The following is a 14,076-nucleotide window of genomic DNA, read 5'->3' as shown; positions in this document are numbered from 1 at the left end:
TAAATGCTGTGGTGGTGTTCAGGCTGGAGTTATTATCAGTGACACTGCCCTCAGATCTGAAGACAGCAGTTCCACTTCGACTGACTGAAAGGTTTACAGCTCTGAGAGAGAGCAGTCATTCTGTAGGGAGGATAGTTACAGACTTCATGAGTAGTTATTTGGGTACTGGGAAAAAAAAGTATTTTACACCTACACACACACACACATATATATAGATTTTTCAAGCATCAACACTGTTGTTGAATGTCATAAAAAATATATATTAAGGTTATTTGGGGGGTTATTTTGTAACACTGATGGACATAACTATTTTATCAGTAGAAAGCACGAATGACTTACCTGGAGTTGTAATTATCATTAGCATTCTCCTTTTTACTGCTGTGTAACAACATCATCATCCTAGATGTACATCCCAAATGGATGTATTTTAATCATAACTTGTGGTTTATTAATCAATGGCTGCACTTTACCGCATCAGTTTTTTTTCTTTTGCAGTGCAATCATAAATCTGTGAGGAAATAACTTGGAGAAAAATTAAACTAGTCCTGCATTTAAAAATAATTCAATTAAAAGTACAAGTGTACAAAAGTAGTAAAAGTAAGGTACCAATTATGAAAGTACGACTCAGTTTGAATTAATAGATTCTCATTGATAGAGATCGTATCTAATTCACATGATACAATCAAAGCGAGTAACATGGCTTACGCTGAAAGCTGGTCCTGCCTCATTCACTGTGTGGGACCTAAAACAAAGTTAACAATATATTCAGACAAAACATTTTGATGATGACAACTTGGGCTCCAGGAAATGTTGTAAAGACTGAGTAAAATAATTGTTATCTGTAGCCTAATAGCAATAATTTGTCTGTTTTAAAAATAATTTGAAAGCCAGTGATAAAGTAGAGGCTAAATGGGAAGAGGGGGTGGGTGATTTAGAATTTGTGGTTTTGGACCAGAAAGAAAGTTTAGGGGCGATCGGGATGGAAGCAGAGATGACATTTGCAGTAAACAATTCATTTGGCAGCCAGAGCCTGTAAACTGAAGAACTGAGGACTTTTTTTCCCCTTTCATCACTTGCAAAAGACACAGACACAAAAGGAAAATAAAAAACAGTCCCGGTCGTACACGATTTGGTCCTTTGACCACAAATCAAAACTTTAAAATACCAAACTAAAACACAACTTGCAACAAAAGCTAAAACTTCAGAATAAACAACATATTGTCACCTTCGCCAACGTGCTCCTTACAATGTGGACGATTAAGATACTCTCACTGAACCAACAAAGAAAATCTATTTACGTAACCATTTATTCATCTTGTCTTGCACAGAATTTAACATAACATGGGGGAAGGTACTGAACAGAAACACAGATGCATATCTTCATCTATCACTTCACAATTTCCCCATTCTACTGACAAGATCTGAAACATCACAAAAATGAGTCGTTTTCTCTGTCGAATCCACTTGATGAGCTGTGGGTACCTTTCTTAGGTCACAGAGATGTTTTAATTTTGTGTCCAACGTCGTGTTACATTTGACTCGACAAAATAAGCAAAACATGCTTGAGTTCAGGATTTGATTCTACCTGAAACCGATCGATGAACTCGAAGCAACAAGCCTGGGATATTTTTTTAAATAAAAATTGTGTCTATTTCTTCTTTTTCTTGCTCTTCTTCCCTCCTTCTCCCTGCTGAGAGCTGGTGTCTCCTCCTCCACTCTTCTGGGTCCGAGTCTTTAGTTTAGGGATCATCTCAGCCACATACAGCATCACATCTTTCCCTAAGAGGAAAAAGAAAAACAAACATCACACCTTTGCTTGAGGGAGGGGCTACTCGCTCAGGCTCCAGGTAACTGCGCGATTACGGAAACAAACAGCAAACACAGCTACATAGTAATGACCATGTCTCTTGTGTGTGTATTATGCGCGTGCTGACAGGACATCAGATCACCTGTGGATGACTGAAGACACAAATGCTGACTGTTTCCTCTCTGTAGACTGACCACTGTTAACGAAGACACCCCTTAATTTAAAGCAACCTGTCTATTCATGGGTGGGCAAGAGCGTGGCATGGAGACTTTAATGAGTGGCAGAGAAAAAAAAGTAAATAAATATAGTCAAAATGCTGAAAATGTGACGGTACATGTTTTTCTCCTGACATCAGACAGGAGGAGGAGAAGAGGACAGGCACAGGAAACAATAACAGCAACATGTGGAATTACAGTAACAGGTCCATGACTGGTGTGTGGAGATATTTAGTGTTTGACTCAGATCATCAGGGACAAGTTGTAGAAGTCAGTGTTTAACCGGAGCCACAGGAGGAAGCAGCTCAGAGACAGAGCTCAGATCTGTACCGAGCTCAGGCCGAGTGAGTCTCACTCCTTCACTTTATATTCACAACATGTTGTCAACATGTTCAGAACTCAAATGTTACCGTCTGAACTGTAACACTGACATCTGTTGTAGCTACGCTCCACACACAACCTTCACAGAGGCTAACGTTAGCAGGTTTAGGCTTAAATTAGCTTGTTCTGGCTAACATTAGCTTGTTCTGGCTAACGTAGCGACAGCTCATAACGTTAGCTGGGAGCTCACAACATTAGCAGCTGCAGTGACTGTTTAGTCTGTTAAAATATAACACTGACTCTTAAATGAATATTTTCACACAACGTCTCTGTCATCATGTTAATTTAACCTGCTGCTGCATGCTGACTGTGTGGAGGGGTGTGTGCGTGTGAGAGTGTGTGTGCGCGCGTACAAGCGCATGTGTTAACACACTGTGTGTGCAGTAGCCTCTGTTTTCAGCTTTTTGCTGAAAAAACCAATGGTATCGCTACCAACTACCAAAACACTGGTACATTAAGTGTCCATCATACACACACACACACACACACACACACACACACACACACAGAGCAGAGAATGTGTGGGACCTACGGGAGCTGAATTTCTCCTGACAGAAGTTGCCATCTTCCTGTTTCAGCTGAATTCGGACTCGACCTCTGAACTGGACGTCCCTGTTCCACTCCCTGGGATGCATTTTGTTCTGGAACACAAACACACACACACACACACACTTCTTAAGGGCTTTAAAAACACATCATGTGATGACATTGTTCTGTGTGTGTGTTTCTCTCTTTTTTTTTTACCTCCATGTAGACGTTCATCCCTGCAGCCGTCAGGACGTCTCTGATCTCAGTGCAGGACGGATTCTCCACAGCCTGCAGACACAACAGCAGCTGCTCTTTACTCACAGCACTGAAACACTTCACCTCGTCACTGGTTTCACTTCATTCTTAAGAAAAGACTCTGCAGAGAGATGATCCATCAGTTCTACCCATGCTAGTGCTGGGTCAGTCTGGTCCCAACTGAAATATCTCAACAACTGGTGAACTTTGGTTCAGACATTCACGTTCACCTCAGGACGAACTGTAGTAACTCCTGTGACTTTTCACCTGGCTGGAGACTTAAAAAACCTCCTGTGTTTCAGAGACAGATTTTAAAATCCTACCACTGGTCTATAAATCTCTGAACACATCTCTGATCTACTTGTATGATATGAAGCATCCAGACCCTCAGGTGGTCTGGGACAGGTTCACTCAGTGGTCCCAGGACCAGGACCAGAACCAGGCGCAGCAGCTCCTCTGCTCCTCATCTGTGGAACAAGCTGAACACCTGAGATCTGCTCAACATTATCCTGAAGAGACCCTGATAAACCACAATGTGGAGCTGTCCAGGTCCAGATCCTGATGCTCCTCCACCCTGCTCCACCTGTGGGAAACTCATCAGCCCACCAGACATGTTCCAGCAGCGTTATGGAGGTCAGTGATGCAGAAGCTTCCTCTGTGGTCTCCACGGCAACAGGACTCCGTGCTCCATGACGTGTGTGGTGATGTGAACCAGCTCCTTCAGCTGTGACTCTGATCCTCTGTGTTGAGCTGGTGGAGTCTGTCAGCTGGACTTGGTCCTCTTCTAGACCTGAACCATCTCCACCAACAGACTGTGGGCTGATGAAGATCTCAGCTCTCTGACCCTTTCAGCTTCATCATCAGCTCTTCTTCATCCTCAGTCTCTGAGGTCTTTGTTGTGAGGCCTGGTTCACATCAGCTGATGTTTCTCACAGAGTCTCTGACCCACAGCCTCCATTCTGGTTTCAGACTGATCCAGGTCTGATGACTCCAGTCAGCTTCTGTTCATGCCATCAGTGGAGGGGTCACACACTGTGAATGTTTGAATCATGTTTTCAACATGGACGAGAACAACACACTGATTTATGTGTTCAGATAGACTGTGTTTGTTCTTGTACCTTAGATGAAGATAAATGAATGGAGGTGGTTCACTCACTGTTTCCTCTCGCAGTATAAACTAGAGCTGAACCCGAGTCAGTATTCTCCAAGTCGACTCTGAAGTGTCAACAGTCAGAGTCTCAGCCAACAACAAGGAGCAGAAAATGTGCACTGCATGAAAACAGTGGAGAGTATAAAGAGTCACCTTCTCTGCGGGGATCCTGCGGCCTTCAGCCAGTGTCTTCTTACTGTTGATGTAGACTGGATAGAGGCAGATGAACCTGAAACACACCAAGCACCCTGAGCTGAGAGGCAGCACTCACAACGTCGCTGATGCAGTTCACAACACAATCCAACCGTAGCCTGGTTTTATAGAAACAAACTAACGACCATCACAGTTTCCTTCAGCCAAGCTGATTTTTGTGCAAACACCAAAGATCTTCAGGTTACCATCACAAACCAGGAAGAACAGACAGACAGAAAGATAAAACAGACACAACTAAAACAATTAGTCAATCATCAAAACACTTTGTGATTCATTTTCTGTAAATCAACAAATCGATGCAGCTCTTCTGTGGTGAGGAAAGTTATCAGGAGACCAGGACTTCATTATCTCAAGATAACCGACAATGTGTCATTTCTCAAAACAGCAGTTCAGGATTAACAGGCTTCTCCAGAGGAGAACACACAGTGCTACTGTTATGTAGTAGTGTAATGTAATTTAAAGCAGCCTGTCTTCTCGTTGGGGGGGGGGTCTCTTGCTAATCTAACCCTTATTTTACCAGGATGGTCTGTTGAGCGCCAAAATGTTAAATGTTCTCCTGTTCGAGCCGCTGCCTGTTTTTGTCTCCTGTCAGTGGTTCCCATCCGGACACAGGGAATCTGTGGGGCTCATGAGATGCATCACGGGACAGATCAAGAAAAACAAAGTTCTGAGACACAGATTTAAATTCTTGTGTCCAACATTTGCTTTAGGAAAGTTTTTGAGTCTCAAAAATGCTTTCAGATGGGACAGTATAACAAGTTCAGAGGTCAAAGTTTCTCACACCTGAGCTGCAGGGCCACAGGTAGACACCGCTTCATTCATGGTTCTGGGGACTCAGCTCCGTGTGAAACTACCAGTCCTCTACAAATTCATGGCTGAAAAGTTAGTCGTACCTCATAAATGCCATTTCGTAAATATGTAGCGTGTAACACATTTGTCTTCCTTGTATGTGGCCATAAAACACGATATAACGTGGAGGGATCACAACATGTGCGGGTTTAAGGACTTACACGTCATGCTAAAGGGCTGCTGTACGCGGACCGGACGCCAGGCCAGACTTCATGTAAAAACTAAGCTATTTTAACATTTAAAACGGCTTCTGCTCCAGACGTCGTAAGTCTGGTATATCTAACTCATCAGAAATCTGTCTTACACATTTGGACTCGGTTACCACTCAGCCATTCCGTCAAACACGCATTTCCCTGCCGTGGTGAGTCCCTTCGGTTGTAGTGAATCGTGTGAGCCAAACAGGTAGTTTTCATTTGATTAAAATGTTTAAATCCGAATTCAACGTATGCCGAATTGAAGAATGGCCCTTCAAGGGTGGCGCCTCCACCACAGTAATACTTACTAACCACGTCAACTTTGCAGATATTAAGGTTGTCCTTTAATTCAAGCATTTCCTATAGGAAGTTTACAATCCGTAAGAGGAGGGCTGTTAGCTTTAGCTTAGCTCGGCTAACAAAGAACTCACCTCTCTTTATCAGCGGGGTTCTGGGTGAGATGAGCCATACTGGTGGCCGAATCTGGACTGGACTCAGCGACTGACGACACCGTTTGTTTGTGCCGTAAAATCAAAGACTGTTTATGAAGATTTTTAGATGATTCCTTCACACGCGGAACACGTCGCCGCTGCTCGGGCTCACTCACTGTTGACAACCAGCTTCCTTCAAAGCACCGAGTGCGCAGGTCCGGAAGAAAACGAGAAGGCGGGTCACCGCCTGCTGGTGTGCGCAGAGTTATTAAGAGAAATCACTGAATAATACACAAGTATAAAATGAATCATATCACCTGAGTGAAATGTATTGAGCAGGTAAGAATAAGACAGAGTTAATCTTTTAAATCTCTATCTTTGGTAAAGTTATTTCAACAGTTAAATTGAAAGTGCTTGTGGGAGCAGCATTCTGTTGTGGTTCAAGTATAAAAAAAAGTAAGTTTAATTAATGAACATGTTTATGGCATTTGTATCTTAGTGTCCTGCCTTACCCAAGTCTGTCATGTCATCACCTCTGCCAAAAGTGTAACTGAACTGTTGCGCAAACATAATTGGTCACAGCAAAGTAATGGAGCAGTATACACTAGCATATTTCTTGATTCTGAATAGTCTAAAACCACAGTCCACAGAGAAAGATGACGCTGTTGTGGAAATGCTGGTTCAAGCACTGCACAGAGTTTACAGTGGCAACAGCTGCAGATCAGATTTACTTTGCCCAAATTAAATGCAGTTAATTTTTGAAACGTCACACTGAACAGTTTGATTCTGCAACTTTTTGGGTCGTAACATTGACTGAATAAAGAAGGATGTAGCCTCTGCAGTGTCACCCATCGGTTTTGAAGGTCAGAGTGAGTTGACCTTTGCGTTGTGTGACTCCATCTAACGCCCGACTAATCCAAAAAAGGGCATATGCTCCCATTAGCAACATTAGCACAGTCATCCAGGTATCTTGTTCTAAGCCTAACCCAAGGCTAATTCATTTGCTGGTTAATTAGCTAGTTAACAAGCTAAGCTAACAAGCCAAGTATAGTGAATACAGACGAGATGCCTGCTAATTAATGTTAACATATAGTAGAATTTCACTCACCTCAAGATACAGTCAGTTAACTGCACAAGTTTTATTGTTAGCAGACAGCTAGCGGCTAGATACACAGCGGCTAGCCAACTGTGATGGCACCAACCTGTCACTCAAAGTGCCCATGTCTTCATTTGTGCATAATTTTAAGCTTTGATAAAATTTAAACAGGTGAGTTCTACAAATTGAGACCAGAATCAGAGACTAGCAGACGTATGAGAACGGTTAGCATAGTTAGCATGTTTGTTTATGCTGTTTGGAATCATCTTTGTACTTCTGCTCCTTACATTCCACCATTACCTCTCAGATTAAACGGTTTTAGTGACCTAAAGAGCTGAACGCTGCAGTATTTCATAAGAAAGCAAGGTTTGGAGAAGATCCACGCTGGAATCATGTCTGCTATTTTTGTCTTTACTGTGCATGTTGTATTAATTTAGTATTTTATTTATTGTTTGTGAGTTACATTGATGTGTTTAACTAACCTGTGAAGCCAAAGGGAAATTTCTACATCTGCATCTGTGGGAAATTAAGATTATTATAAACATTTTTGTGTATTATTATTTATTTTTCTTGTTCATCATCCTGGAACCTCTCAGATATGTGCTGCGTCCTCTCTTGTTGACTCGACCCCTATGTTTGTACCCACAGCTTGACAGTACCTTGCAGTTCACTCTCTGTCCACGCAGTGTCGCCAGTGCGCCGACTCAGCGCGCTGCTGAAATGCCCGGATGTTATTGTAGCTAGCTCTTTTAGCAAATCGGCTAGCCGCTGCGACGCCGCTGACTCCTGCAGCTACGGTCTGCCGCATCGGGGACTTTCGACCCTTTTGACTCCCCCGGCCCATATAAACTGGTTTTTAACGTCGGTAACTTAACATCGGTGATTTATCATGATAGAAGTTGAGTGAAGGGCTCTTTAATTTTAGGTCTTATCGTTGATTTTCCAACCGGTTTGGCGGGACTAGATCGGGTTAACAATACGACGAGCTAAGGGCTAAAGCAGCTAGCGTGAGACACAGGCCAGTTTGTTTTTTCAGGTAGCTAAAACAGCTAGCTTAGCAAGCTACCGCGGCTGTCATGGAAGACAAATCTTTCACTAAAGAATTAGACCAATGGATCGAACAGCTAAATGAGTGTAAGCAGCTAACGGAAAACCAGGTCAGGACACTCTGCGAGAAGGTAAGTGAGATATATCAACTCGGCTTTTATTCTGACTCGGCCTTGCTTTCAGTGTGGCCTAGATTGCGAAAGCGGCTCCGACTACTTTCTGGAATAAGGGAACGGCAAGGCGGCTATTTTCGCCCCGTTTTCGACCAGTCATTCTGGGGTCATCAATGTGTTCGAGCATCGGAGTAAAAGCTAAATCATTTAATCAACCTGATATCTTCACCAAGTGTACTGCCCGACCCACCTGAAAGATGCTAATGAGAACGGCTGTTCGACAACCGTCGTCTCAGGACGCAGGCCGAAAATTCCTACCAGGAAATAGACGGAGACCATTTTACTGCCTTTTTATTAACAAGTCTGCAGTTTGCGCACACACCAGGATTCAGCTAATGTTTCATTTCTGAGTCTTATATTCTTACATCTGTGTTTAAAAGTAAATGTATGTTGAGTGTATGTGTTGTGATTTGCACCGCGCCCTGTCTTTATTGATCAACCGTTTTATTGCATAAACCTGTCAATGAGCCTTTCAGTTTTCAGGCGTCACCTCTGGGTTGTTGCAGCATAAAACAACTCGTTCGGTTGCTTTTCTGCATCGCTGACCTTTCATATTGTCACAACACGCTTTATAACGCAGCTTTGAACCATACCACTGAGAGGCTGCAGGCTGTTTTCACTACTGAATGTGTAGAGGAATACATTTTGTTCTGTGTGTTGAGTGAATGAAAGCAAAGACTTCTTGGTAATTTAACTTAGTAATATCAAGCCGGTCAGATACATAACAATTGGCACCGGCTCATCTGAGCTTTATAGAGCAACAGCCCTCCAGATAGAGCTGAAACAATTAGTTGATTTTTCAGTTTGTAGAAGTAATCGATTTATTTGATAACTGGTGAGCAGATTAAGTAAATTTTCAAGCAGTATTAGTGTTTAAAAAAAAACCCAGATTTTAGCACATTTCAGCCTCAAATGAGTATATTTGCTGCTTTTCTGTGTCATGCATCGATGTAGATCAAAAATTAGGTGGAATATTTGGACTTGGGTCAAACAGAACAAGACATTTGAATAACAATAATAATAATATATATTACTTATAAGTGCCTTTCGAGACACCCAAAGACACTTTGCAAAGCAAATAAAACATTCAGAAGTATAAGCGAAATAAAACATAGACAAGATAAAACAATATATGAATGAATGAATGAATGAAAAAAAAAATGTATACACGTGCATGCAGTTATATATTTACATATATACATACATACATACATATATACACACACGTATACATATACACAAACATATCAACATACGTATACACACGGATGCACATACATACTCATATACACGTAGATTCATACACACAAGGCAATAAATGCATATTGTACATTTCAAAGGGCACTGGGAAAGACTAGCCTAAATAAGATGATAACATCTTCAGTCAGTTGAATTTTTTTGATGTTTCGTAGACTAGACAATCAGTTTCTTGAAAAAAAAAAAAAACGGAAATAATAGTTGTCGCCATACCTGCAAATAAGTTATTTTCAATATAGGAATCTCTACAGTGAAATAAATCCCCGCCCCACTTCATGGGAGCTCAAAGTTAGGGCTTTAAACTCCTGTATTCAAAGGTAAATTCACTACTTGTGCTCTGTTGGACAGTAAAATGTTATCACCTTTTCATTTTGATAAAGAGAAATTAGTCATTTTGTTTTGGATTCAACTTGTAAAGCTCTATTAAGGCTCTGTTATCGCAGCTATGTCTGAAGTTTATAGGGCTGCAATAAACGATTATTTTAGTAATGTACCTATTTATTTATTTTTGATTAATTCTGTAGACTCTAATACGCCAAAACCGTAACTAAAATGATGCAGTTTTTTATCAGGTCACAGCCACGTACCATTACGTCTGCTGAAAGTGATTTGTAGGTTAGGGCACTTCTGTAGCACAAAACCTAAATTATAATGTCATAACACGTTTTACCTTTGTGAAAAATTGCAGCTCCCGTGAGATATTGTACTTGACTGTGTTGGGATTTTGATATTATTTGGATGAATTGTTTGGCCCTAATGTGGACTGTCTTCGCGTTTTGGACTGTTACTTGGACAAAAAAGTAATTTTAAGATGTCACATTAGAAATACATTAACCACACTAAAGTATTTCCTAACTTTTCTATCTATGGCCAACTCATTTCAATCACTACGGTGTCCTGTGAGGTCACTCAGACTCAACATGTCAAAATAACCTGTTGGTCTGCCATGGAGGCTAAAGGTGGACGTTTATGACATGAGTTACTGTTTGTGTGTCTGTGATCGGTTTTGTTTAACCTTATATCTGCACATGGTCACTTAAGTGTCTGATGTGTGGTTTATAGAAAATGTCTTCTTAAGAAGGTCAATAATTAAATAAATAATCTGTGTGTTTGTTTCTTCTAGGCCAAGGAGATTCTGACCAAGGAGTCCAACGTTCAGGAGGTGAGCTTGAGTCTTTCCTCAGCATCATCACAGAAAAATCAAACCCTGACTGCTTCATTAATGGGACAGTCAGCCCACCCTGACAGCCATGTTGCACTGGTTTAGAGCTGGGAGACTAATATTAAAGAAATTAGACCAGGCTATTAAAATCTAAATGATGAAGTCCAACCTCAAACAGCAGCAGATTTGATGCTCTTGCTGAAATGATTGGTCAGCAGAAAATGAAAGGTGATTTTTGATTATCAGTTCATAAGGTAAATTATTTATAATTTTTAATTCCTGGTTATAGCTGTTTTCTGATTCATATTATAGATTCTAGCCCTTTGCATTTTTGTCAGACCAACCATGAAATACCCAAGTTTGTAGATGTGCTCTGGGAGCATATGTTGGACAATTTCATAAGTTTTAGACATTGCAGAATAAATTATTGATCAGTTGATTGAATTATATAATTAGTTGCTGATGTGAAAATTGTCAGTTGCAGCTCTACAGTCAGGTTGTACTGAAACAAAATCATAGAAAAATTAAACTTTAAAATCAAAATGAATAAATAAGCAGACTAATTTATGACTCCTGGAAACAAATTTTAAAAATGCACAAAAACAGCCCAACAACAAGCAGAGAAGTAGCAGAGCAGGACAACAGGCTGTTTAGACTCAGATGGTGAAATCATCAGCCGCTGGAACGTTTCCAAACTGGACCAGAAAGGGAACTGTAATTACAAATGATGACAGCTTTTTGTGCAGGAGGTCATATTAATGTCCGATCAAGCACAGATCAATGCGTGGAGGCAAAGATGGGCTTAGTCCTCAATGAGGTTCTGATGAAAAGATTGACGCTTCAGTTGAAACCAAACAGTATTTTCACTCTTTAGCAGTGAATAGAGGTTATTGTTGACCAGAATCTCTTCTGTTTTTATAAAGGGATATTTGTATCTATGTTTAAGAGAAAACAAAATGTTATCTGGGTCTGATTTTCAGTGTTGTTCCCTCTGGCCTGTTTGAGCAGAATATGACTGGGCCTCCGTATTCTGAACTATATCACACCTTGTTTACGCTGTGTTTGCTGAGCTGCAGGCTCACACGCACTTTACTTTTAAATGCCACTGAGTCTTAATAGAAACGTTTCCATACAAAATCTGTCCAATGAAAAGCTCAATAATTTTGTCCTGTTAAATAACATTGAACAAAACGCGCTATTTTCAAGTGGACCTACGCTGTCTTTACAACATGTCCCACAGGTTGAGAGTTGACTTGTGGTGGTGGGTCAACTATGTGCATGCAGACACTCAGATTCACACATTTTATTATTAAGTGGGAAACTTGAATTGCAGTCAGGGGTCCTCATGCAGTTTAGAGGAGGAGACTGTACGACAATTTACAGGTGTCCCTTAAACGCCTCACATGCATCGGTAGGTGCTATCTAGGCAGCTGTGTAGTTACTGCAGCAGCTCAGACAGATGTGTGCCCAAAAATTAGAGCGTGAAATAAGGTTGTAATGTGAGGCTCACCTCAGTTGAAACTGATTTTATCTACCTGGACGGGTCTTAATCTACCTGAGTGGGCCACCCAGGAGCCTGTGTATGGGATCCTCCTTGTTTAGTTTATGTATAGTACAGGTTTGGGTGTTTATCCAACTTTAAATAGCTTTTTAAAATATTTTTATCATGTCACAAGTTAATTATAGTTTTCACTACATCTGATCTGTTAAAGTAACTTCACCTCTAATGAGGAAATGAAAATCATTTGAGGATGTTCCGCTATGTTTATCTCAGAAATTGGTTAGTGTGACTAATATCAGTCAAGTATTGACTCATTAATAAGTGTTTATTCAGCATATTAATAATGTTGATCTATTGATAGGAGCCAAGTCACTGGACAGGGCCAACATGTTTCACAGACACCAAAAATCTGTCAGTGTTAATGTTTAGATATTTAATCTTGAGTTTTTAACAAAGTACAGGGTTTCTAGGTAAATGTAATCCAAGACATAACTGGGTCTTGCAGATGTTGTTGTCAGTAGTGGGTACAATAGTGGATACTGAACTTTTGTGGATGATATTTAGGTCAGAAGTCATCAGATGATACGTAATGATATTCAATCTTTACATCAACAAACATTATAAACAAGGATGTAATGAGAAAAGGTTATTTTACTGTGAACAACAAAGTCAGTGTTGACAGGAACAATGAATAAAATATGAAAATCAACATTAAAATCACTGGAATTGGTCTAATATTTGTTGTACATTTTAATATTTAACAAACAAAGGATTAAAATGTGTTCATGTGCACGAGGAGTACAACACATTCAGGGTAATCGGTATCATCACGGTTGTTGTGTGTGGTTAAGGTGACCCAGTGACGCTGTTACCTGTCCCCTCAGGTGCGATGCCCGGTGACGGTGTGCGGCGACGTCCACGGTCAGTTCCATGACCTGATGGAGCTGTTTAAGATCGGAGGCAAGTCTCCAGACACCAACTACCTGTTCATGGGAGACTACGTCGACAGAGGCTACTACTCCGTGGAGACGGTCACGCTGCTCGTCACGTTAAAGGTAAACCCCAATCGCAGCCATATTTTCAGTATCTGCAGGTATTGAAAAGTCCAGTTCCCTCAAAAAGGTTTTATAAAGTCTTAAATTTAATTCACATTGGTCTTGAATATTTTTTCTTCTTTGAGCAGGAGAGAATTATTCGTTTCTGTAAATGATTGTGGGCTGTCAGGAGACTTTCTCCACCTCTGAGTTAAACTGGTTTGTTGTGTCACATTAATTGATTTATGTTTATTTTTTGTAAATGATTTTAATTGTACTACTCCAAATTACTATTAACAGCTGGGAAGCACTGACAACATGTCATATAAATGTCATTTGGTTTTTGTACTTAAAACATATTCAGTGTATTGTCACTACTAGTTTTCCGTCGTGCTTTGAGCGACGGGACCATGAGAGCATGAGGCTGTGTGATGATGTATCCTGCAGAAACTCTGACTGCACCGTTCCATGGTATCAACATGAGGATCTATGAAACTGTTGACCAGCATTCGTCCAACCAGCTGCAGCTTCATGACAGAAACGACAAACCTGAAAGAGACCAATCAATGATGCATTCAGGTTCCGTAAATCCCACTTACAGACGGGGATTTAATAGTTATAACTTTTAACTTGCTCACATGATGGAATCACTTTGAGTAAGTGCAGCAGGTTAACTGTAAAATTTGTCGGTTTAAATTGTGTGTCTTTGTGTGTAAATGGATGCAGTGATGAGAAAGAACAGGACAGTGAGTTGGATCTTCAGGGGCTTTTTCCAGAGTCATG

General features: G+C 40.7%; 2 protein-coding genes across 3 annotated transcripts in view; one reads left to right on the top strand and one right to left on the bottom strand.

Moving 5' to 3' along the window:
• Nucleotides 1-1,289: 1,289 nt before the first annotated feature.
• On the bottom strand, nt 1,290-6,230 carry srp19 (signal recognition particle 19). Of its 2 annotated transcripts, none has more exons than XM_071484076.1 (5): nt 6,024-6,230; nt 4,490-4,565; nt 3,148-3,219; nt 2,936-3,074; nt 1,290-1,779 (listed from the first exon to the last, which is right to left on the bottom strand). In XM_071484076.1, exons 1-5 carry the CDS (start codon nt 6,059-6,061, stop codon nt 1,649-1,651), a joined length of 456 nt encoding a protein of 151 aa, XP_071340177.1. In that variant the 5' UTR covers nt 6,062-6,230; the 3' UTR covers nt 1,290-1,648. The 2 variants fall into 2 exon arrangements, with proteins under 2 accessions (XP_071340177.1, XP_071340179.1); XM_071484078.1 differs by having other exon boundaries at nt 2,936-3,044; nt 6,024-6,229.
• A 1,627-nt stretch (nt 6,231-7,857) lies between these two features.
• The window catches only part of LOC139624730 (serine/threonine-protein phosphatase 2A catalytic subunit beta isoform), a 17,365-nt gene continuing 11,146 nt past the window's right edge, over nt 7,858-14,076 (top strand). Inside the window, exons 1-3 of the mRNA XM_071484070.1 lie at nt 7,858-8,297; nt 10,720-10,758; nt 13,144-13,314. Of these exons, the coding sequence (XP_071340171.1) occupies nt 8,196-8,297; nt 10,720-10,758; nt 13,144-13,314 (312 nt within the window). The 5' untranslated portion in view covers nt 7,858-8,195. The remainder of the gene's footprint in view (nt 8,298-10,719; nt 10,759-13,143; nt 13,315-14,076) is intronic.

The sequence above is a fragment of the Trachinotus anak genome, unplaced genomic scaffold (assembly GCF_046630095.1).
Source record: "Trachinotus anak isolate AG129_WGS33_773 ecotype Australia unplaced genomic scaffold, CSIRO_AGI_Tana_v1 ptg000008l, whole genome shotgun sequence".
Lineage (NCBI taxonomy): Eukaryota > Metazoa > Chordata > Actinopteri > Carangiformes > Carangidae > Trachinotus > Trachinotus anak.
Note: the sequence above shows the minus strand (reverse complement) of the source record. Positions and strands in the feature narration are given on the sequence as shown.

Coding starts and splice junctions, on each gene's coding strand:
- srp19 (XM_071484076.1), bottom strand. CDS start 6,061: ATGGCTCATCTCACCCAGAACCCCGCTGATAAAGAGAG. Junction 4,566..6,023: donor AACCCCGCTGATAAAGAGAG/GTGAGTTCTTTG, acceptor GGTGTGTTTCAG/GTTCATCTGCCTCTATCCAG. Junction 3,075..3,147: donor GGATGAACGTCTACATGGAG/GTAAAAAAAAAA, acceptor GCCCTTAAGAAG/TGTGTGTGTGTGTGTGTGTT.